The sequence below is a fragment of the Girardinichthys multiradiatus genome, chromosome 21 (assembly GCF_021462225.1).
Source record: "Girardinichthys multiradiatus isolate DD_20200921_A chromosome 21, DD_fGirMul_XY1, whole genome shotgun sequence".
NCBI classification, from domain to species: domain Eukaryota; kingdom Metazoa; phylum Chordata; class Actinopteri; order Cyprinodontiformes; family Goodeidae; genus Girardinichthys; species Girardinichthys multiradiatus.
The window spans coordinates 424,853-449,801 of NC_061813.1; the positions used below are offsets into that span (position 1 = coordinate 424,853).

General features: G+C 40.1%; 1 protein-coding gene across 1 annotated transcript in view; it reads right to left on the minus strand.

Annotated features, from left to right (window-relative positions):
- tgfbr1b (transforming growth factor, beta receptor 1 b) overlaps positions 1–8,619 on the minus strand; it is a 65,370-nt gene extending 56,751 nt beyond the window's left edge. The window contains exon 1 of the mRNA XM_047349913.1: positions 8,469–8,619. Within this exon, the coding sequence (XP_047205869.1) occupies positions 8,469–8,532 (64 nt within the window). The 5' untranslated portion in view covers positions 8,533–8,619. The remainder of the gene's footprint in view (positions 1–8,468) is intronic.
- Between the last annotated feature and the right edge of the window lie 16,330 nt (positions 8,620–24,949).

The following is a 24,949-nucleotide window of genomic DNA, read 5'->3' on the forward strand; positions in this document are numbered from 1 at the left end:
GAAAACACTAGGACACCCTTTAAACTTAGATTAATAAAGAATGTAAGAGATTAACTGCAATTAAATATAACTTAGAAATAACCAGAAACAAGTGTAATTATCCTGGTTACATTTGCAGACAAACCGCTGACCGTCCTTTTGGAGATTATTTCGAAAACCGTGTGCAAATGGACACAGATCCACGGCAGTGACCAATGAAATCAAAACACACACAGTGTTTTCATAGTCTTTTCCTTTCATTGACTTCAATTTATTGCTATAGCCTAACCCTGACCCTTACACTAAACCTAACCTAAACTCAACTCATACCTTTGTCCTAAACCTAACCATTAACCCACAAAACCAATTTACCTTTATGTGGACCAGGCAAAATGTTCACACAATGTTGGTGTCCTGTCACAGATTGATTCACACAATTTTATATATACATGTGCACGTAAACACCCACACACACTACCTTGGGTGCTACAGTGTCGGGTCCTCCGTCCCACATCCACAATCCACAGGTAGCTCCTTCACACCACTACCACCGGTACAGTTGTGTTCAAAATAACAGCAGTGTGGTAAAAACGAGTAAAAAAAAAGATTAAAGCTCAAGATCCTTAGAATAGATTTTATTTCCATGAATTTGGAACACAGCACATTATATTCTAAATCAACCCATGAAACCACCATTTTCTCTTGAGCAAAAGGCTACATGACCTCTTCAAGTACTCTGACATATGCAAACCGGTCCATGATAGCTTGTATGTAATAAGTAGACCCGACACCATAGTAACAGAAACATCCCCATATCATGGTGCTTGAACCACCATGCTTCACTGTCTTCAGAGAGGACTGAGGCTTCAGTGGGAGTCGTCTGACAAACTGTCTGCGGCTCTTGGACCCAAAAAGAACAACCTTACTTCCATCAGTCCACAAGATGTTTCTCCATTTGTCTTCAGGCCCGTTGATTTGATCTTTGGCAAGCATATGTCATTTTTAGTGGGGTCTTCTTGCTGATAGATTAGCTTCACAGAGGCGTCTTCTAATTGTCACAGTACTTACTGTTAACTTAAGACCTTCTTTGATCAGCCTGGATCTGATCATTGGCTGAGTCTTTGATCCATTTCAAGGTTGTCAACTTGAGGTTAAGTGCCTTGCCCAGGGGCACATCGACCTATGGCAGGAGGAAGCTGGAATCGAACACACAACCTTCCGATTGCAAGACGACTACTCTTCCTACTGAGCCACAGTCGCCTCCACACTTACCAGGTGGTGATATGCTTTCTACCAAAAACAGTGATTGTTCCAGATAGTCTAGTTAGACTGTACATTCTGAACGGTTCCTGCATGACTTCCAGACTGAGTTTGTTGTTTAATTTGACTAAAAGCCCTCAAGTAGACATTAGCCAGAGAGATGAACTGATTCATACTTAGCTTCTGACATAATAACAAACACACTATTTGCCTAAGGGAACAGTGCAGCCATGCTGTCATTTCTTACCACTGGTTCCTAGTGTTCCAATTGGAGTGGAAACATCCATTTCAGGAAAAGTGATTGTTTTGTTATGGTTCTGCTTTAATTAAACCTTTCATAAACATTTTATACAGATATTTGTTTTTTATTTTTTTTAAATCACTGGACCTTAAAAACACGATTATTTCCATATTAACACTAAATGAAAAACCGATGAGGCTATTTGAAAGGCAGGGGATAAAATACTTTAAAAATTTAAAAAAAGTTTGACTTTTGATGTGGCGGGTTGTGTTGTTTTTCATTGCACATGCCTGGTTGTACTGCTATACTATTTTCCTCTATTTAAATTATTCCTAAGACCACAGGACAGACCAGATAAGATCTTGACGCCAGAGCACACCATACCCGCGCCCCATTGGTATTAGTACTTAAAAACTGTTGCTGCTCCGCCCTGGTACCAGCAGGAAATATCAAACAAAGAACACAACAGGTCAAAGAATCTTTGAGGTTGCACTTAATGTTCTAGCTCCCCATGAAATGACTGACAGGGTTGTAAAAACGTTTAGTTTGCTTCATTTTATTTAGTGAATGTGAGCCGTGTCTTATGAAAATGTAGGCAACATGACTTCAAAATTTATAAAACGCTTAATTCACAAAGAAATCTGTATACTACAGATTTAAGTTCTGCATCTATAAAAAGGAGCTAAAATAAAACGCAAAAAACAAATACAACTTCTGTATCCTAATAAAGAAAGAAGTCTGGAAAATGTGAGTTAATTATAATAAAAATAATAATAATGATAATAATAATAATTTATATATCTTTATCATAATTTCAGCAATATTACAGCAATTACTTACAGGGGTTGGACAATGAAACTGAAACACCTGGCTTTAGACCACAATAATTTATTAGTATGGTGTAGAGCCTCCTTTTGCGGCCAATACAGCATCAATTCGTCTTGGGAATGACATATACAAGTCCTGCACAGTGGTCAGAGGGATTTTAAGCCATTCTTCTTGCAGGATAGTGGCCAGGTCACTACGTGATACTGGTGGAGGAAAACGTTTCCTGACTCGCTCCTCCAAAACACCCCAGTGGCTCAATAATATTTAGATCTGGTGACTGTGCAGGACATGGGAGATGTTCAACTTCACTTTCATGTTCATCAAACCAATCTTTCACCAGTCTTGCCGTGTGTATTGGTGCATTGTCATCCTGATACACGGCACCGCCTTCAGGATACAATGTTTGAACCATTGGATGCACATGGTCCTCAAGAATGGTTCGGTAGTCCTTGGCAGTGACGCGCCCATCTAGCACAAGTATTGTAACTTGTTCAGGCAAACTTTGGAGCATTACCAGTCCAGACAGCAGCGTCTCTCCTCTCTGCTTCTCCTGCCACACCCGCCTCACATCAGTAACCCTGACCCTTATTTTAGAAGTTCTGGCTGGGCTGTGTTCCAGATACTTATTCTAGTGGATGATTTTAGACATAAAAGAAAAATGTATAATACATTCTTGCATATAAAATAATATAAAAAGTATTAGTATTTAGTTTGTTTTTATTTTTTATCGTTTCACGCAGATTACCTTAATGTGACAACGTAACACAGCAAAATATTAATAGCAGCACAGCACACAACACTGACAGCTGGAGGCAGAGCTTCAGCCCTCAGTAGGTCAGTGGAAACAACTGGTACCGTACCGAGTAGGGTGAAACCAAGTGGAGCGGAGTCACGGGGCCTAAAACGAGCCAGTGGAAAAGGGCCATATGTTCCGCCTGATAATACTTACATATAGTGCATTCACTGATCAGAGAATGTTGGGTTTTCTTTGAGTTACCAACTAGCGAGTCACAAGTCAGGATTGGTCAATCTGCAATATGGTTGTCTCTAGTCAGCAGCTAATTTACCAATAACATCAACTTATCCAAGTCTCTAAAAAAATGATTACAGTTCAACCATTCATGTATTCACAAAAGACTAAAAACAAGCATCATTACCACCAGGGCCCTGAAACAACATTTATAAATGGAATTTTACACCTTGGGTTTACACAGACAGTGCTCATAAAAAGTTAGGGATATTTGACTTTCAGGTGAAATTTATGGAAAATGTAAAAGGTTCATGTTACAGTGATATTATGTCATTAAAATAGAGCATTTAGGTAGAAGCATGCAATGGTGGTTTCCTCATCTCAAACTATTTATTGAAACAAAAGCCAACAACAGTGTTAGGTATACAACATGCATGTTTTTAGACTGTTTGAGGAAACCTGTAAACTCCACTTAGAAATGCCATGGCAATGATATGAACTCAGAACAACTGTACTGATCACTGCATCACATCCATTGATCCTCTTTAACTGGTAATCACCACTTCTAGTCATTTCAAGGAAAAAAACTTTCCATTTCTTGTGAAGCAACTGCATCAAAACTGCCAACTCCAGCTTATTTTTCTGCCTTTAGCCATATCAACACCCTGCTTGCTTTTAAAGCACTTTGTTAGGAGTTCATTTGAAAACCACAATCTCACAAAGGCAATGACCATAAATAAATTAGTGATAATATTGTAATCCTCCCAGTTTTGTCCAGATCCCAAACTAAGACCTGTAAGGAAATTGCATTCTAAAACATACAATCAGTTTATGCCTGAGTTTTTATAGACAATAATACCTGACATGTAAAGAACCCTTCAACAATCTCATTGCAAAGCCATCTATATGAAGAGGCACGGAAAAGTACATCTCTGTGGGTTGTTTTACACACCATTCTCCAAGTTACTAATAACTGAAGCATGAAGTGCTCTAAAATTGTCCAATCAAAACAGTGTAGCTGCTTAATGTTTCTTAAACTCATCTACTTTTATTCAATGTGATGTGAAAACCCAACATTAGACCTAAGCTGGAAATACAGGTCCTTCTCAAAAAATTAGCATATTGTGATAAAGTTCATTATTTTCCATAATGTCATGATGAAAATGTAACATTCATATATTTTAGATTCATTGCACACTAACTGAAATATTTCAGGTCTTTTATTGTCTTAATACGGATGATTTTGGCAAACAGCTCATGAAAACCCTAAATTCCTATCTCACAAAATTAGCATATCATTAAAAGGGTCTCTAAACGAGCTATGAACCTAATCATCTGAATCAACGAGTTAACTCTAAACACCTGCAAAAGACTCCTGAGGCCTTTAAAACTCCCAGCCTGGTTCATCACTCAAAACCCCAATCATGGATAAGACTGCCGACCTGACTGCTGTCCAGAAGGCCACTATTGACACCCTCAAGCAAGAGGGTAAGACACAGAAAGACATTTCTGAACGAATAGGCTGTTCCCAGAGTGCTGTATCAAGACACCTCAGTGAGAAGTCTGTGGGAAGGAAAAAGTGTGGCAGAAAACGCTGCACAACGAGAAGAGGTGACCGGACCCTGAGGAAGATTGTGGAGAAGGGCCGATTCCAGACCTTGGGGGACCTGCGGAAGCAGTGGACTGAGTCTGGAGTAGAAACATCCAGAGCCACCGTGCACAGGCGTGTGCAGGAAATGGGCTACAGGTGCCGCATTCTCCAGGTCAAGCCACTTTTGAACCAGAAACAGCGGCAGAAGCGCCTGACCTGGGCTACAGAGAAGCAGCACTGGACTGTTGCTCAGTGGTCCAAAGTACTTTTTTCGGATGAAAGCAAATTCTGCATGTCATTCGGAAATCAAGGTGCCAGAGTCTGGAGGAAGACTGGGGAGAAGGAAATGCCAAAATGCCAGAAGTCCAGTGTCAAGTACCCACAGTCAGTGATGGTCTGGGGTGCCGTGTCAGCTGCTGGTGTTGGTCCACTCTGTTTTATCAAGGGCAGGGTCAATGCAGCTAGCTATCAGGAGATTTTGGAGCACTTCATGCTTCCATCTGCTGAAAAGCTTTATGGAGATGAAGATTTCATTTTTCAGCACAACCTGGCACCTGCTCACAGTGCCAAAACCACTGGTAAATGGTTTACTGACCATGGTATCACTGTGCTCAATTGGCCTGCCAACTCTCCTGACCTGAACCCCATAGAGAATCTGTGGGATATTGTGAAGAGAACGTTGAGAGACTCAAGACCCAACACTCTGGATGAGCTAAAGGCCGCTATCGAAGCATCCTGGGCCTCCATAAGACTTCAGCAGTGCCCCAGGCTGATTGCCTCCATGCCACGCCGCATTGAAGCAGTCATTTCTGCAAAAGGATTCCTGACCAAGTATTGAGTGCATAACTGTACATGATTATTTGAAGGTTGACGTTTTTTGTATTAAAATCACTTTTCTTTTATTGGTCGGATGAAATATGCTAATTTTGTGAGATAGGAATTTTGGGTTTTCATGAGCTGTATGCCACAATCATCCGTATTAAGACAATAAAAGACCTGAAATATTTCAGTTAGTGTGCAATGAATCTAAAATATATGAATGTTAAATTTTCATCATGACATTATGGAAAATAATGAACTTTATCACAATATGCTAATTTTTTGAGAAGGACCTGTACACACCCATCATAGCTGAAAAAAGTTGTGGTTGTGGTAGCAGAAGGTCATCTAGGAAATCTGGAGCTTGTTTTTATTTTCAGAACCCCATTGCTGTTTAGACTCATTTCAACAAATCCCAGATTTAAAATGTCAGATTCCCAAAGTGCTGGTTCCGGACAGTAACACTGCCAGAAGATGTGATATAAGCAAGCCCCTTTTTTTAAGAAGAAAGGTTGATGTAATTAAGTAATTAAATGGGTGCAAACATCACAGCTGTGTAAGAGGAATAATAAGCATAGTTAAGTCTTTGTTTGAAAAAAGAACCAGCTGGAAGGATGAGGAGAATACCGTGTACCACAGCTCATTAAACTCACTGATGATGCTCCTGTGTGCAGACGCTGCTGAGGCAACTGTGGAGGCTGCAGGGTGTGGTGCTGAGCAGAAACGTGACAGTAGAGGTATCTGAGAAGATGCGCTGTGCTCCAATCCAGTGCTTTTGTTAAGGTGCAAATTTGGAATTTAACATCACCAACATTACAGCCAGATGTACCAGGTCTGTTCCTGTTGTAGTCCGTTAGCAAGAGTATATGCATCTACTGCACTGGATTCTTTTCAGATGTAAATGATTCTTCGCCATGCATGCTTGCACAGACCCCTGCCACGACAATCCTGTTGCTGGACAAAGAAAGCGGAATTCCCTCCGTTCTTGTGTGTCCCACAACCAACATATCAATTTAACATCCAGCCAGCAACTTCAACAGCAGCAATAAGGTATATGAGGACAACTGTGTTTTTAATGGGATTGTTATGCATGCCGTTTGAAAAATCTCGCTGCTCCTATCATAGTGAGGCTTCCAATCCTCTCTCTCTGCACACAAAGGAAATGTCTTCATCTCAGAATCAGTTAGAAAAAAAAAATACATTTATATATGAGAAAAAACCTTTCGTCCAGCAATTACGTGTTGGCTTTTGGAGAGGGGGATACACCACATTAGCTTGTAAAGATTGTAATACATTTCCAGCTGAGGGTAAGCTTTAAAGTGGCAGCAATGTAGTTCTATCATGAAGAGCTAGAGAGGCGGAGACTGTTTCTCTGTCTGCAAGGAAATCTTACCCATCTAAAGCCCAGATTACGTTGGACTCTTCAGAGATACTCACTCTTCTTCCAACTAAATTCCACGTCAGTTCTCCACCACAGCAATCCATCGTGATTACAGAGAGCCCTAAATTCATATAAAGCTTGCAGCAAAACTGTGATCAGTAGAACTACCAACAGGTTCTGGGAGGAGAAGATTGATTTGGATACCACTGTTTGTACTTACAGTGGAAACACAAACAGGATATACACAGTACTGAAGTTAGTATATGACTGTAATAGTTTATTATGAATTAGTTCAAAATCTAAAATACTTAGAGAAGCCCCAGCTATTGTTCTACAAATAAAAATAAAATCATACTTTATGGATACTCTATTAGTAAAAACACACATTTCAAAGTATTGTTTGCAATTGAACTAGACATGAAACAATCAGTTGACAAAAGATTGGAATTGGGCAATTTTTCTTAGCCTAAGGAAACTGGCAGGTCAAACACCAAAGAATCTAAATCGGCCAAATTCAGAGATGGATGTTTAGATCTTACAGTAAATAGTACTGGTTTCAGCCAGAAATGCCTGATCTCTAGTTTTACCTACCCTAACCGTAGTCTGTACCTGGACATTGTTGTCTTAAATTATTCTGCAGTGACTGCAGATTCTATTAGAAACCTTGTGATTCAAGACACTTTTATTCAGCTTTAGAAAACACTAAAAACACAAGTTTATTGTGGATATTTTAATAATTTAAGGCAGAATTATTCCACCCATGTTCAACCAGTCACATTATTTATTTTGAGGTTAATCAACATAAGCCAGATCCCTTAAAATAGGGAAATAGCCCTTTACTTAGATGCCGAATCAAAGGCGAACTAAACATTTGCCCAATAGCTGCAGCGTGGATTGAAATGAAGAGATCTGAAATGAGTTACTACGTCAGGATCAAACAAACTGCTATTCAAGTCTGAAGCTGAAAACTCAACCCGCAGAAATGATCGCACCACAAAGTCAAAGAGCAACTTATGGCTCAATAAACAAACATGTGATGAAAAACCCTGACAACTTTCTTCGCAAAACTGCCGACAAGCCCCCCAAACAACAGCGGACCCCAATAATCTTTGTCGTTAGGGTTCAGAAAGTGACCGAGCAACCAGCAACACGGTTTTTAACTTAAAGTTGCCTCCTCTTTAGACTGTCCCCCTCAACCAGACAATAAACATTCCTCAGACAGGCGGCTGCGAGCTGGCCACAGACCCTGCGCCATCTTAGTTGCATACACTCTGCTTTTTACGGGCTTCTTCGACAAAGAGCTTCACTGACGGAGCTCCTCGGAGCCGAGAGCGTAAACTCCATGAACACAATTACGTCCTCTAAAACCGTTTAAAAATATTCACGGAATGACGCTTACCGTCATTTTCTTGTAGCCTTGTCCCGAACAAGAGGACCAGCAGAAGGCATGGTACTGCACTCATCGTGGCTACGGACCAGACTGGCAATGGACTGCTAACTTCTCCAAGCTCAGAGGATGGTTAACGCTTATTGGCTGAAAGCGCACCCAGTCCCGCCCTGTTCTGGCGAAAGCATAGGCTGATTGGTTGAGGGACTGACTCCCATTGAATTAGAATTGTACCATCCTTGTAAACAAACACATCCTGTTCACTATAACGGTAGCATTTTATTCTAAACATAAAAGATGTATGACTTTATTCAGATCAGTTAAATGTACTTTAATCATATAGCGTCAATTCACAAAAAATCTTAGGGCACTTTAAAGATCCGCAATTCTAATACATATATTACTCTAATGTACAATATAACAGAAGCTGTACGTCAGTAATAACTAATGTGTGTTTGTTTTCTAAAAGGAGAGCTAAAAGAAAAAGGCCACGATTCAACCGGTAATAAAAAAATAAAAAAAAAGATTTGGGATAGTTGTGATCCGGGACGTTTATAATTTGTTTAAACATTTATCACACATCCGAGGTTGAAACTGAAACATCCACAGATTTGTTCTGAAGACAAAGAGGATGGTCACACCCATGCATTTTTCAGAAAGAAAAAAATAGACGTGTCACAGTGGCTCTAGCAAGACAACACAGTCAATGCCTCAGCTTTTCCTTGATAAGATATTTACAAGGACATCCTTTGGTCAGATGTGCCCCATGCCTTATATCACTTCTTTTTTCTGCAAACATAATCACAGCAATCAGTGCACATTTAAATAGATCCATCGACGATTATTATTATTATTATTTTAAAAATCTTTCCTAGTTCTTGGGGAGACAAATAAATAAATATGTACACTTGATCTCACTCACCCCCTTTCCCACATTTTGTCACATTAAAACCAGAAAATTCAATGAACCTTTGGAGAATTTCTGTGGTAGATCAACATAATGTATAGACAGAAAATGAAGCGGAAGGTACATTTTTATTTGTATGGCCCCAAATTAAAGCAGGGTTAGGTTATGAAACAATACATCCAGCTTTCATCATCTTACAGAACCCTGTTAAATTCATCATCTGAAAATATAGTATGGCACAATTGCAAATCTATCCATCTGTGGCCATTACCTAAATATAAAGACAGGAGAAAAGACAGAGGCCCACAGTAACTTTGAAGGAGTTGTCAAGGTCAACAGCTCAGGAGGGAGAATCCGTCACCAGGACAAATTATTAGTTGTTGTGCACTCCACAAATCTGGAAGAGTGGCAAGAAGAAAGGAATTGTTGAAGCATAATAACTGTAAACATACAGTCATAGCCACAATGTATTAGTTTAGATCAAAGCTCAGGTAGAACAGCTTAATTTAATTTCACACCTACAACAAACAGAATCTGTGGCCAAATTTGAAAAATGTTGTTTAGAGATGCTCTACATCCAACCTGGCGTACCCTGAGATATTTTGGAAAGGCGGATGGGTATGGTTGTAGATGTGCAAAGCTGATATGAAAATAACCCACCAGACTGGAATAGCATAACTTTAAACATTTTTCAGAATTTCTTTTTTTGTATTGTTCTTCTTAAACCTTACAATTATCTCAAAAGAAATTCTTATTCTAACATGAGAAAATGTAATAATAATCAAGGGGTAGGAATACTTTTGCAAGGCACTGTAAGAAGCAATTTATTGGAGTAGTACTAAAACTTTAGACTTATTGGGTACATGAAATGGCACCTCTGACAGTCCAATCCCTGAAGAACAGATATACACGGGGCACCACCCAATCTCTGAAAGAAATCAATTCTGTTGGACATCTGGTATTTAAACCTGTCTTATTTGCATTTTTTAATATCCCATATAGATGCACCTATTCAGAGTTACTTGCAATTATTCAATTCAATTCAAAAATACTTTATTAATCCCAAAGGGAAATTAAATGTTGTTGTAGCTCATATTATGAAGGTTTCTTCAAAGAGCCGTTGTAGATGCTGATGGCTGTGGGCAGGAAGGATCTCCTGTAGCGCTCCGTCTTACAGCAGATCTGAAGAAGCCTCTGACTGAAGACACTCTGTTGTTGTAGGACAGTCTCATGAAGAGGATGCTCAGGGTTCTCCATAATGTTCTTCATTTTATGAAGAATCCTTCTTTGCACAATGATCTTCAGAGGGTCCAGAGGAGTCCCCAGAACAGAACCAACCTTCTTTATCAGCTTGTTGAGCTTTTTTAAATCCCTGGTTCTGATGCTGCTTCCCCAGCAGATGATGGAGAAGAGATCACACTTTCCACAACAGACTTATAGAAGATATGCAGCATCTTGCTGCAAACACCAAAGGACCTAAGCTTCCTCAAGAAGTACAGTCTGCTCTGTCCCTTCTTGTAGATGGCTTCACAGTTGCATCTCCACTCTAGTCTGTTGTCCAGGTGAACACCGAGGTATTTATACTCCTCCACCACCTCCACCTCTTCTCTCATGATGGAAATAGTTTTTGAGGTGTACAGAGTCTGAGGTGTACAGAGTGAAGAGGAATGGTGAGAGTACAGTCCCCTGTGGTGCTCCTGTGCTGCTGACTACCTGGTTAGACTCACAACCCTTCAGTCTCACAAACTGTGGTCTGTTGTTTCGGTAGGTTTTGATCTATGTGATTGTTGAAGCCTCCACACTTGTCTTCTGGGGATTCTGACAAAGAAAATAAGGGTAAATTGTATGTGTGTGTGTGTGTGTGTGAGGTCCTGGAGAATGCCACAGAGCTGCTCCACATAAGCCTCCGGGACCTGAAGGATTGCTCCTGAATCATGAACACTGACCTAAAATGACGCATGTGAGGCCTGCAGTGGTTTAGATGGTGTTCTGGGCTCTTTTGTTATCTTCTGGATAACATGTTGATTTTTGGAGAAATAGTTGTCTTTTGGCCACTCCTTGGAAGGTTCAACACTCATCAATTGTTTTCACCACATGTGGATAATGGCTTTCTAGTTAGGTTTGCTGGAGTCTCCAAAGCCTTAGGAATGGCTTTGTAACCCTTGCTAGAGGGACAGATGTGACTTTCTCATCTGTTCTTGATGCGTTTTATAAGATTTGGGTATACTGTGTTGCTTTTTAAGATATTTTAGTCTATTTCCTGATGTCAGAAAATGTCCATGTAATGAACATCTTGAATCTGCAAGTCTGCCTGTAATCAGCCCAGGGTGTGACATTTTGAACTTAGCTTCACAATGCGGTTAAGCACAGTTAATTAAGAATTTAACAAGGAGGAAGCTGGTCATAAACCCTGGTCACTTTCCCAGTTCTTTCTTCTTTCTACTCTTCAAAAAATGCCAGATTTGTCTCTCCCAACTGAGCTGGTCCTATAATCTCATAAAGATTATAAAGTTATCTTTGTCTTATTTTAAAATTTGTTTAATTGAAATATTTAAGTGCAACCAAAACACAAAAACAGAACACATCTATAAGATGTTGAAAACGTTTTGATCAGACATTGAGAACCATTAGGATTTGAAGGCACCTAGGCATGTTGTAATCTTATATTTTGTATATATATTTTCATTGAACAATTAGTAACACAGAGTTCTCACATATGAAGCAGAAATACAGGATACACTTGGAATACGGTTTACCAATTATTGAAACGTTTTTTAAGTCCTTCTCATTCCCTTACTACTCCCCAAAGCCCTTCCTGCCTTCCTCCCTCAACTGTACTCAAGCTGACTCTGGGGGACACCAATCAAAAAATAAAACAAAATAAAAGGACATTAATGAGTCTGTGCAATCCAACTGTCACATCTTTGGAGAAAGAAAAGTTAAGGAAAGTGAATAAAGCCTTTTTTTATAAATTAAAAATTTTGCTTTTCATTTTTTAGATAAGGCTTTGCTATGAATCAGAAAAAGGCGGACCCAAGATTCAGCCAGACACAGTACTGAAAGTTTAAAAGGTTTATTCAGCCACAGGAAAACATCACACAGGTAACACTCCTCACAGCTTCCAGGAATCACTGAGGCAGAAAGAGGGATTAGTGACTTGTAGTCTGTCCAGATTTTGCAGGGATCAGAAAAGCCACTAACCTGCTTTTGTCTTGAGTGGAACTTGAAACCCAGAGGGGAAACCTCAGTGGGCGGCAGGTGGTGATCTCCACAGCACAGGTAAGAAGTGACTCCAGGCTGAATAATCCGAGGGCTAGGCTGGCTCAATAATCCAAGGACAGAAACAGGGTCAACGTTTGGAACAAGAGGTGTCAGGCAAGGGGCAGGCAGAGGCATAAATCCAAAAGGCAAGGCAAGGCAAGGTCAAGAACAATGATCAGACCAGAAGGAACGCTGGATATCTACTCACACAATGGCTTTCAAAAATCTGGCACCGTCTGCTTGTCAGAGTCAGTATATATCAGGGAAGACACAGGTGCTTGGCATGACACAGATTGCACTACACTGCAGCAGCCACCAGGTGCATCTAATCTGCTGATTGCAGCCAGGGAGACAGGGTAGAGCAGACGTACCAGAATCATAACAGGCTTCTAGAGTTGAAAGGGATTCTGAGAAGATCATCAAGAACAGACTGCAATGTTAAATATGGGAAGTTAAAGTAAATGTGTTGGAGAAAGAGGCAGACCTGAAGGTATTCTTCTAGAATTGCGCCGCCCAAGGTGGCAGCAGGTTGGAGTAGCTCTGTTACTTTTGATTCTGATTTATTGTTTTTTGGGAACTCTTCCTCTTGAGGTGGATACAGTTGATTTTTTTTTTTTTTTTGGACAACTGTCTTCTCCGGTGTCAGATGCTGTGCAGCTTGGAGGATTTTTCCTTATACTTTCTATTTTTGGACATTTGTTATGATGCATTGCCATGGCAACGGGGTTGTTTCTTACAACCGGGAGCAGCTGATTAATATCTCAAAAGCTCAAATAATACTTCAACTACAACCCCAAATCCCTGATGAGTTGAAAAGTAGACGCCGTGGATGCAGAGCAGGAGCTAAGAGAAGAGAGAGAAGAAGGAAGTTCAAACCATCTCTTCCGTTGATTTTGATGGGCAATGTGAGATCGTTGTGAGACAAGTTGGATGAACTCCAAGCCCTACAAAGGACCCAGCCAGAGTACTGGGCATGCAGTATCATGTGTTTTACTGAGACATGGCTGCAGGATCATATCCCCAACTCCAGCGTCTCTCTGCCGGGCTTTTTAACCATACGAGCAGACAGAGATTTAAAGAGGAGCGGCAAATGTAAAGGAGGTGGACTGGCAATACTTGTGAACAACAGATGGTGTAATCCAGGACATGTTACTGTGAAGTGTCATCTCTGCAGTCCAGATATTGAACTGTTAGCAGTAAGTTTTTGTCCATATTATTTACCCAGAGAGTTCACCAGTGTTATTTTGGGAACAGTTTATTCAAACCTACTTCATCCTTAGCGTCTACGTCTCCCTCAGGGGTCTGAGCGCCAAATAAATAATCTTTCATTAATAAATTCTTTAACTGTCTTCTTGTTGTTTCTCCTTTATGTGAGTCTTTCCAGGTTGAAATGAAATATACTACCTCAGAATTATGTTTCAGGTTTGGTATATAAATTTAATCTTAATATCAGTTACTATCTATTACCCAGCTAGATAGTGATAACACTTTGAATAGCTTAGCTTTCTAGTTTTTTTTATTTCGAAAATTGAAAATCCTTACTCTATTCATCTAATTTCTATATAGTATACATAAATTAGCAACAGGATTTCATTATGTCCAAGAACGTTTAGCATTTCTTTGCAATGTAGCCAAATACATTTTATGTGCCTAGGTTATTTGATTAAGATTCATCCAAGGATTTTATAAGATTGATGACATGACTGAAGATTTAGCAGTCATAAGCCAAAATGTGTTGACCTTGTCTGTAGCACCACCTTTTGGTAAGTGGCAGTTGTTTTGTTTTGTTTTTTTAAATCTGAGTAGCCATGCGCATACTGTTTTTAAGTTCAGTAGTTTGCAGAGATGTTTGTTTGCCAATGTGGGCTAAAGCCTAAAAAAACAAATACTGTTAGAATTAAACACAGAAGAAAGGTCTGTTGACCTAATGATAGGAGTAGACGCATTTAAATGGCAGTCTACACTCTGAGCTGGAAAGAAATGGCAACTGGTTTTACTCTTCTGTAATTATGACTAGATTCTGAATGGGAAAACAGAATGGATGGTAATTATTTGTTACTGTAATTCATTAGAAAATATGTCCATTACAGTTAGGTTCATTGCTAAATTTATTATGTATTTTTAAATAATGTTCATTAATTTTAAGCCTAAAATGACATTGACTTATTTTCTTAATGAACTTAAGAGCATTAAGGTCTCCAGAGCATTGTTAGAATAATAAGTGCACCATACTTGTGCTAGCAACGGGTGTGGATACCTTTTGAGTTACAGTGCACCATCTCTCTAAAATGTGATTGAAGGACATAAGGTCATGTTGCTGTTCACACTAATGCATACTTTGCTCATTGGCATGGTTTTAGAATCAAAATCCCTGCTATATTACTGTCAACTCACACTGATTGCAGCTGTTGGGCCCAGTTTCCATTTAGACTGTTTACTCACAACACAGCACCAATCCAATAGATTTTAGACCGTGAACAAAATTGTTGAAACAGGTCAAAGGGAAGCAGACTTTGTCATGTAATACAGGCAGTGGTTTATGTGGCTTATCTGTGCAAACATGAACTGTGCTCTGTTTGCAAAAATTAACTCCTTTCTTTATTTTACTTTTTATTTTGTGGCAATAGTGGCCTTTATTTTGGAAGTTGAGCAGCAGGAATTGGGTGGACAGAGAGAGTGGAAGACATGCAGAACAGGTCACAGGCCGGGAGTTGAACATGTGACACCTACGTTGATATGGCGCGGTATCAGTGCCAAAATTAATTCAATTCAATTCAGTTTATTTATATAGCGCCAATTCACAACACATGTTGTCTTAAGGCACTTCACTAAAGTCAGGTTCCTTCATTCCAATTAATCCTAACCATTGAACAGTGCAGTCAGATTCAGTTATTTATTCAAATTGGATAAAAAGTTTTTCTATCTAAGGAAACCCAGCAGATTGCATCCAGTCAGTGACTTGCAGCATTCACTCCTCCTGGATGAGCATGTAGAGACAGTGGACAGTCACTGGCATTGACTTTGCAGCAATCCCTCATACTGAGCATGCATGTAGTGACAGTGGAGAGGAAAAACTCCCTTTTAACAGAAAGAAACCTCCAGCAAAACCAGAACCAGGCTCAGTGTGAGCAGCCATCTGCCACGACTGACTGGAGGTTTGAGAGAACAGAGCAGAGACACAAAGAGAACAAAGAAGCACTGATCCAGGAGTACTTTCTATGGGAAGGAAAAGTAAATGTTAGTGGATGTAGCTCCTTTAGTTGTTTCATCTAGAAAGAAAGAAGAGATAAACTCTGAGCCAGTTTTCAAGATTAGAGTCTGAAAGAGAGCACATAGAGTTAGTTACAGTAAAAGCTCAGCCAGTAGCCATGTCTAGGAGAGAAACAGGGTTAAACAATGAAAGACAGGGCTATGTGGATCATCAGTAGAAGGTGAGCATTAAGTTGTTGACACCAGAAGCTTGGAGGATGCCTTCTTCCAGGAATGTATCACAGGTAGGAAGAGAAAAGAGAGAGAAAATAAAGTTAAAAGCTTAAATAACAGCAAATAACACAAAATTGGAGAGTAGTATGAGAATGTAGCGAAGAGATTGAAAGTGGTCATTATGTCATCCAGCAGCCTAAGCCTATAGCAGCATAACTACACAGATAGCTCAGGATAACCTAAGCCACTCTAACTATAAGCTTTATCAAAAAGGAAGGTTTTAAGCCTAGCCTTAAAAGTAGACAGGGTGTCTGCCTCATGGAGTAAAACTGGGAGCTGGTTCCACAGGAGAGGAGCCTGATAACTAAAAGATCTTCCTCCCATTCTACTTCTAGAGACACTAGGAATCACCAGTCTGAGAACGAAGTGCTCTGTTAGGAATATATAGAACAATCAGATCACTGATGTATGATGGAGCTAGATCATTAAGGGCTTTATATGTGAGGAGGAGAATTTTAAATTCTATTCTGGATTTAACAGGGAGCCAATGAAGGGAAGCTAAAATAGGAGAAATATGAACACTCTTTTTAATTTTCATCAGAACTCTTGCTGCAGCATTTTGGATCAGCTGAAGGCTTTTAACTGCATTTGTGGACATCCTGATAGTAAAGAATTACAATAGTCCAGCCTTGAAGTAACAAATGCATGGACTAGTTTTTCAGCGTCACTCCTGGACAGGATATTTCTAATTTTGGCAATGTTCCGGAGATGAAAGAAGGAAATCCTAGAAACCTGTTTATTATGGGATTTAAATGACATGTCCTGGTCAAAGTTAACACCAAGGTTTTTTACTTTATTATCAGAGGTCAATTTAATGCCATCCAGGTTAAGTTATTGACTCCGGTCCAAAAACTACAACTTCTGTCTTGTCTGAATTTAGAAATAGAAAATTTAAAGTTTTTATGTCTTTTTATGTTTTTATGTCTTCAAGACATGCTTGTAGTCTATCTAACTGGTTGGGCTCATCAGGTTTTATGGATAAGTAAAGCTGAGTATCATCAGCGTAACAGTGAAAATTGATCCTATGCAGCCTGATAATTTTACCTATTGGAAGCATATATATAGTAAAGAGAACTGGAAAATTAAGACTATTGCGCACCCAGCGGTGGCTACTTCCTTGTTGCAGGAGGCTATATCCATTTTGAAGCCAGCTACTGATGTGATTAATGATATGGCGGCACCGGTAACTGAGCGGCTGGCGCTGGCAAATGAGAAGGAGAGTACTCACTTGAGGTAGCTCTGGAGAGCCTGGCAATGCCATTGGAGAGGCTGGCAATGCCATTGGAGAGGCCCATTGGGTAGGCTGGCAATGCCATTGGGTAGGCTGGCAATACCAATGGAGAGGCTGGCAATAGCATTGGAGAAGCTACAGGTGTTAGCATTGGAAAAGCTACTGGCGTTAACATTAGAGAGGCTAGTGACTAGCATGCTTCTTCTTCTGGTGTTTATTGGCAGTTGGCAAAAAAACTTGAGGTGTGCATTACCGCCACTAACTGGTATGGAATGTTATTTGTGATGGATTCATATCTATATTAAATAATGTATAATAAAATTCTACATGCATGCTCAGTATGAGGGATTGCTGCAAAGTCAACGCCAGTGACTGTCCACTGTCTCTACATGCTCATCCAGGAGGAGTGAATGCTCTGTTGCTCTGGGTAACGTCACTTCCTGTTTTCGCTGTTGAAGAATTGTTTGGTGTGTGAAGCTCTCTCGTTTGATCTGATTTCTCTCTACTGTGATATTTCTTACTTGTTCTAATACATAAGCATGTTAAAACACTTACTTTCTGTTGATACTTTTAACGTTTGGGGACTCTCCGTGTTTACACAGTTTTTCTAGTAGTGGTAAGGGGTTGCTAGCTTAGCTTTAGCTCCACCATGGCTACCCATTCTACTGTTTCTCTCTCTGAGTCTTCTCCTCTCTCCTGCTCTCTCTGTCAGATGTTCAGTTACTCCTCTGCCTCCTTTAGTGATAATGGGACGTGTAATAAATATAGCATTTTTGTAGCCTTGGAGGCGAGGGTGTCGGAATTGGAGGCCTGGCTCCGCGCTGTTGAAAACCAGCAGATAGCCGAGGCCCCTTAGCCAGCGCGGAGCCACCGAGAGTAGCTCCCCGTAGCAGTCCTCCAGCAGAGCCCGCGCAGCCGGGGCTTCAGGCCGGCTGGGTGACGGTACGTAGAAAGCATAGTCCCAGATCCCAGCCCACAGGTCACCACCACCCGTCTGCGTTTCTAACAGATTTTCCCCGCTCAGCAACACACCCGCTGAGAAGCCAACTCTGGTAATTGGCAGCTCCATAGTCAGAAACGTGGCACTAGAGACACTAGCGACCATAGTCAAATGTCTGCCAGGGGCCAGAACGGGCGACATCAAATCATACCTGAAACTGCTGGCTAAGGATAAGCGTAAATACAGTAAGATTGTTTTCACGCTGGTGGTAATGACACCCGGTTACGTCAATCGGAGGTCACCAAAGTTAGTGTTGCTTCGGTGTGTAAGTTTGCCAAAACAATGTCGGACTCCGTAATTTTCTCTGGTCCCCTCCCTGATCTGACCAGTGATGACATGTTTAGCCGCATGCTGTCATTCAACCGTTGGCTGTCTAGGTCTTGTCCAGAAAACAATGTGGGTTACATTGTGTGGAAATATAAATGCCTTATCATTAGTAGCTAAAGCTAAGATATATTTGGGATTTGCTGCTTATAGATTGATTATTATTAGGAGTTTTTAGTTATGCTTTTGAGAGTTAGAAAAATCTTTAAACAGTAGCTCCTAGTGTGGTCACACAATGAGTGTTTATTATTCAAGGTTAAAGCTTGCAGGTGTTTTCTGTCTGTATCGTGAGAAGACGACAGTGGATTGGGGAGGCATGGTAACTCCTCTCCCTGAAGATTCCTGAAGATGTGTGAGAAACTGACCTTCAGCAAAAGAATGTATGAGAAAACTGAGAAGGGCTGCACAACAAATGTAAAATGTATATTTCCTGTAGTATGTGTGTGTTCAATAAAAGAACGGTGCAGGGGAGAGAAAAACAGATGTGTTCCTGACTACGCAGATGCAACATCTCTTCCCCGGCCGGGTGAATCAGCTTCAACCTCTTGTCCATGTTTTGTTTTCTTAGACATTTAAGTTTAGTTTTTCCCGTGCAGAATTAAGATGCTTTGACCAAATAAACTAACACGCAGGAGTTTAGGAGGACAACTCCAACAACTGATAACTAGTGAACATTTTGGGGAAAACCTGGTCTGATCCGGAGAGACGGCATCCATCCCACTTTGGATGGAGCTGCTCTTCTTTCAAGGAATCTGGCCGAATTTATTAGTTCTCCAAAACTCTGACAACCCAGGGTTCAGACCAGGAAGCAGGGTCGTAGTTTAACACTCCTCTCTGCAGCTTCTGTACTGCTACCCACCCATTACCCTATTAAGACAGTGTCTCGCCCACAGCTAAAATTGAATAGATTAAAAAATAATCTAAAAGGAGGAAATCAGGAAAATCTCATAAAAATAAACACAACTCAGACTGAAAAGAAAAATAAAACAATTAAATGTGGCTTACTGAACATAAGATCTCTCTCTTCAAAGACTTTGCTAGTTAGTAAATTTTCACATTCCTCGAATTATTGGGCGAGGAGGAGGAGTAGCAACTATCTTTCAGTCTGATTTATTGATTAGCCCCAGACCAATCAATAGCTAGAACTCTTTTGAATATTTAATCCTTAGTTTTCCTCATCCAAATTGCAAAGCACTAAAACCTCTTCTGTTTGTTGTTTTGTACCGTCCACCAGGCCCTTACTCTCAATTTGTAGATCAGTTTTCAGACCTTTTATCTGATTTAGTGTTAAATACAGATAAAGTTATTATAGTGGGGGATTTTAACATTCATGTTGATGCTGAAAGTGATAGCCTAAATAAAGCCTTTAATGCTATCTTAGACTCACTTGGCTTTGATCAAAACATTAACAAACCTACCCACCTTTGTCTTCATTCTCTGGACCTTGTGCTGACATATGGCATTGAGTGTAAAGACATAACAATATTTTCTCATAACCCTGTCCTGTCTGACCATTTCTTATTAACCTTTGAGTTTAATTTAACCGAGTACTCCACACCTGAAAGAAAATTTCATTATAGTAGATCATTATCAGGCGATGCTGTAACAACCTTTAAAGAATCTGTTCCACTTTTAATTTCCTCATTATCACTGAAAAGCACAGTGGAGGGCAATAATTCTGTTTCTTCCCCTTCACAAATTGATTCTTTTGTTCATAGTGTTTCTTCATCATTGCGTGATGCATTAGACAATGCAGCCCCCTTGAAAAAGAAGGTAATCATTAATAGGAGGCTAGCTCCTTGGTTTAATTCAGAGCTGCGTACTTTAAAGCACAATGTTAGAAAATTGGAGAGAAAATGGCGCTCTACACACCTAGAGGATTCCAACTTAATCTGGAAAAATAGCCTACTGTTGTATAAAAAGACACTTCACCAAGCCAGAACAGCTTATTTCTCATCATTAATAGAAGAGAACAAGAATAATCCTAGGTTTCTCTTTAGTACAGTTGCTAAACTTACACAGAGTCATAGCTCTATTGAGCCATCCATTCCCTTAGCTCTTAGCAGCCATGACTTTATGAGATTCTTCTTAAATAAAACTGATTCTATTAAAAAGAAAATCTTTGACATACTCCCGAAGATGATTACTTCATCCTCAGCAAGTGAGACAACATTGGAAATAACTGCAGAACCTGATTGGTGTTTGGACTGTTCTGATCCTGTGGAGCTTCCTGAGTTATCAGAAATATTAGCTTAATCTAAACCTTCAACTTGTATGTTAGATCCAATCCCAACCAAATTATTTAAGGAAGTGTTCCCTCTGATTACCAGCCCTATTTTAGATATAATTAATCTATCTTTAGGAAATGGATCAGAACCACAGGCTTTTAAGTTAGCTGTAATTAAACCTTTACTTAAGAAACCTTCGCTTGATTGAGATGACTTGAAAAATTACAGACCTATATCCAATCTTCCGTTCTTATCTAAAATTCTTGAGAAAATTGTTGCTAATCAAATGTGTGAACATTTATACAGCAATGACCTGTTTGAAGAGTTTCAGTCAGGCTTCAGAGCTCATCATAGCACTGAAACAGCTCTGCTGAAAGTCACTAATGATATTCTTATGGCCTCAGATAATGGACTTGTTCTGTTCTGGTTCTGTTAGATCTCAGTGCTGCATTTGATCCAGTCGACCATAATATTCTCTTAGAAAGGCTGGAATATGCTGTAGGGATCAGGGGAACAGCGCTAGGCTGGTTTAAATCTTATCTATCTGACAGATTCCAGTTTGTTCATGTAAATGATAAATCATCTTTAAACTCCAGGGTTAATTGTGGAGTACCACAGGGCTCAGTACTTGGGCCAATTCTCTTTACTATATATATGCTTCCAATAGGTCAAATTATTAGGCAGCATGGGATAAATTTTCACTGTTACGCTGATGATACTCAGCTTTACTTATCCATAAATCCTGATGAGCCCAACCAGTTAGATAGACTACAAGCATGTCTTGAAGATATAAAAACTTGGATGACGTTAAATGTTTTGCTTCTAAATTCAGACAAGACAGAAGTTGTCATCTTTGGACCGGAGTCTTTAAAAAAGAAACTGCTTAGTCAATCACTTAACCTGGATGGCATTAAATTGACCTCTGATAATAAAGTAAAAAACCTTGGTGTTATTTTTGACCAGGACATGTTATTTAAATCCCATAATAAACAGGTTTCTAGGATTTCCTTCTTTCATCTCCGGAACATTGCCAAAATTAGAAATATCCTATCTAGGAGTGACGCTGAAAAACTAGTCCATGCATTTGTTACTTCAAGGCTGGACTATTGTAATTCTTTACTATCAGGATGTCCACGTGTCCACAAATGCAGTTAAAAGCCTTCAGCTGATCCAAAATGCTGCAGCAAGAGTTCTGATGAAAATTAAAAAGAGAGATCATATTTCTCCTATTTTAGCTTCCCTTCATTGGCTCCCTGTTAAATCCAGAATAGAATTTAAAATTCTCCTCCTCACATATAAAGCCCTTAATGATCTAGCTCCATCATACATCAGAGATCTGATTGGTCCATATGTTCCTAACAGAGCACTTCGTTCTCAGACTGTAGGTTTACTGGTGGTTCCTAGAGTCTATAGAAGTAGAATGGGAGGCAGATCCTTTAGTTATCAGGCTCCTCTCCTGTGGAACCAGCTCCCAGTTTTAGTCCGTGAGGCAGACACCCTGTCTACTTTTAAGGCTAGGCTTAAAACTTTCCTTTTTGATAAAGCTTATAGTTAGAGTGGCTTAGTTTATCCTAAGCTATCTTCCTTATTTTTTACCTCTTCTTCCCTCCCTGTTGGTTGGAGTAAGGGGGAGTCAGGTTTAGCCTAAACCGGCTCAGTTATGGTTGAGGTGCAAACACACCCTCCATTTCTGCTACCTGTGTGACCTCCTTCTCTTTTCCAATGATTATAATCAGTCTGACAGAGAGAGGTATCCCAATCATTGTGGTTTTTAGTATAACAATGACCATCAGTGGGACCCTTTGTGAGGTGCCTTGAGACGACATTGTTGTAAATAAGCGCCGTTTAACTAGATAATCTGAACTGAAACTATCTGTGTAGTTATGCTGCTATAGGCTTAGACTGCTGGAGGACATAACGACCACTTTCACCCTCGTTGCTACATTCTCACACTACTCTCCAATTTTGCATTGTTTGCTGTTATTGCAGCTTTTAACTTTGTTCTCTCTTTTCTCTTCCTAGAAGCTACACCTGGCCTGGCTCTGTGTCTACCTGTGACACCTTTCTGGAGGGGGAATCGCCCGAGCTTCTGCTGGCAACAACTTAATGCTCACCCTCTACCGATGATCCACATAGCCCTGTCTTTTAGTGTTTAACCCTTTCTCTCTCCTAGACATGGCTACTGACTGAACTTCTACTGTAACTAATTATATGTGCTCTCTTTCAGACTCTAACCTTGAAAACTGTCTCAGAGTTTATCTGTTCTTTCTTTCTAGGTGAAACGACTAAAGGAGCTACATCCATTAACATTTACTTTTCCTTCCCATAGAAAGTACTTCTGGATCAGTGCTTCTGTGTTCTCTTTGTGTCTCTGCTCTGTTCTCTCAAACCCCCAGTCGGTTGTGGCAGATGGCCGCTCACACTGAGCCTGGTTCTGGTTCTGCTGGAGGTTTCTTTCTGTTAAAAGGGAGTTTTTCCTCTCCACTGTCGCTACATGCATGTTCAGTATGAGGGATTGCTGCAAAGTCAACGCTAGTGACTGTCCACTGTCTCTACATGCTCATCCAGGAGGAGTGAATGCTGCAAGTCACTGACTGGATGCAATCTGCTGGGTTTCCTTAGATAGAAAAACTTTTTATCCAATTTGAATAAATAACTGAATCTGACTGCACTGTTCAATTGTTAGGATTAATTGGAATGTATGTACCTGACTGTTGTGAAGTGCCTTGAGACGACATGTGTTGTGAATTGGCACTATATAAATAAAACTGAATTGAATTGAATTAAATTATATTAAATAATTTAATTAATTAGAAATTAATGCATAAATCAACATAATGCATTAAGGTTTTTGCACAGGAGCTTTCAGAATAACTTGAACAACAGCACTGGAGGTAGAAATGGAAAAAATGCTGCACGATGGCGCAGTTGGTAGTACTGTTGCCTTGCAGCAAGAAGGTCCTGGGTTCAATTCCCAGCCGGTGCATGTTCTCCCTGTGCATGCGTGGGTTCTCACCGGGTACTCTGGCTTCCTCCCACAGTCCAAAGACATTCCTGTTAGGTTAATTGGTCACTCTGAATTGCTCTTAGGTGTATGAATGAGTGTGTGCATGGTTGTTTGTGTGTTGCCCTGTGATGGACTGGCGACCTGTCCAAGGTGTACCCTGCCTCTTGCCCATAGACTGCTAGAGATAGGCACCAGCTTCTCTGCAACCCACTATGGAATAAGCAGTAGAAAATGACTGACTGACAAGTAGCAATAAATTACTGGTTAAATCTACAAGGCAATAACCCGTATCATCCAACACGTGACATCTTAAAGCCAGGCTAGGAAAAATGAAAAAAAGATATCAAAAGTTTTGGATGGCTCATTGGAAGGATGTCAGTTGGTGGCGGTAATGCACACCTCAAGTTTTTTGCCAAACGCCAATAAACACCAGAAGAAGCATGCTAGTCACTATCCTCTCCAATGCTAACTCCAGTAGCTCCTCCAATGCTAAGACCGTTAGCTTCTCCAGTGGTATTGCCAGCCTCTCCAATGCTATTGCCAAGCTCTCCAGAGCTACCGCAAGTGAGTACTCTCCTTCTCATTTGCCAGCTCAGTTACTGGTGCCGGCCTATCATTAATCAGATCAGTAGCTGGCTTCAGAATGGATATAGCCTCCTGCAAGAATGAAGTAGCCACCGCGGGGTGCTCAATAGTCAATTTTAGCACTGATACTGCACAATATGTTTACGACTCTAGCTTCTGTACATGGATCGTCCACTTTACCCTATCGCCACCACAGCACCCTGAAATGAAGTCCTTTCTAAATTTAGTGAAACTATTAAATAGATAATTTGTGTTTTTTTTTTTTTTATTATGTGCACTACTTCAAGCCCATGTGCAAGCTCCTTTCTGTCATCTTATGTTCAACTCAAAACCTTCCTTCCAGTTTTACCAGTATATGTTTTGCACCTGGTCACTAATGCATGACATTCCATAACATTTGGTTGGTCACTTTTAACACAGAAAAACACAGCACTTCAAAATTTTGGATTAGCATCAAAATAACAGAA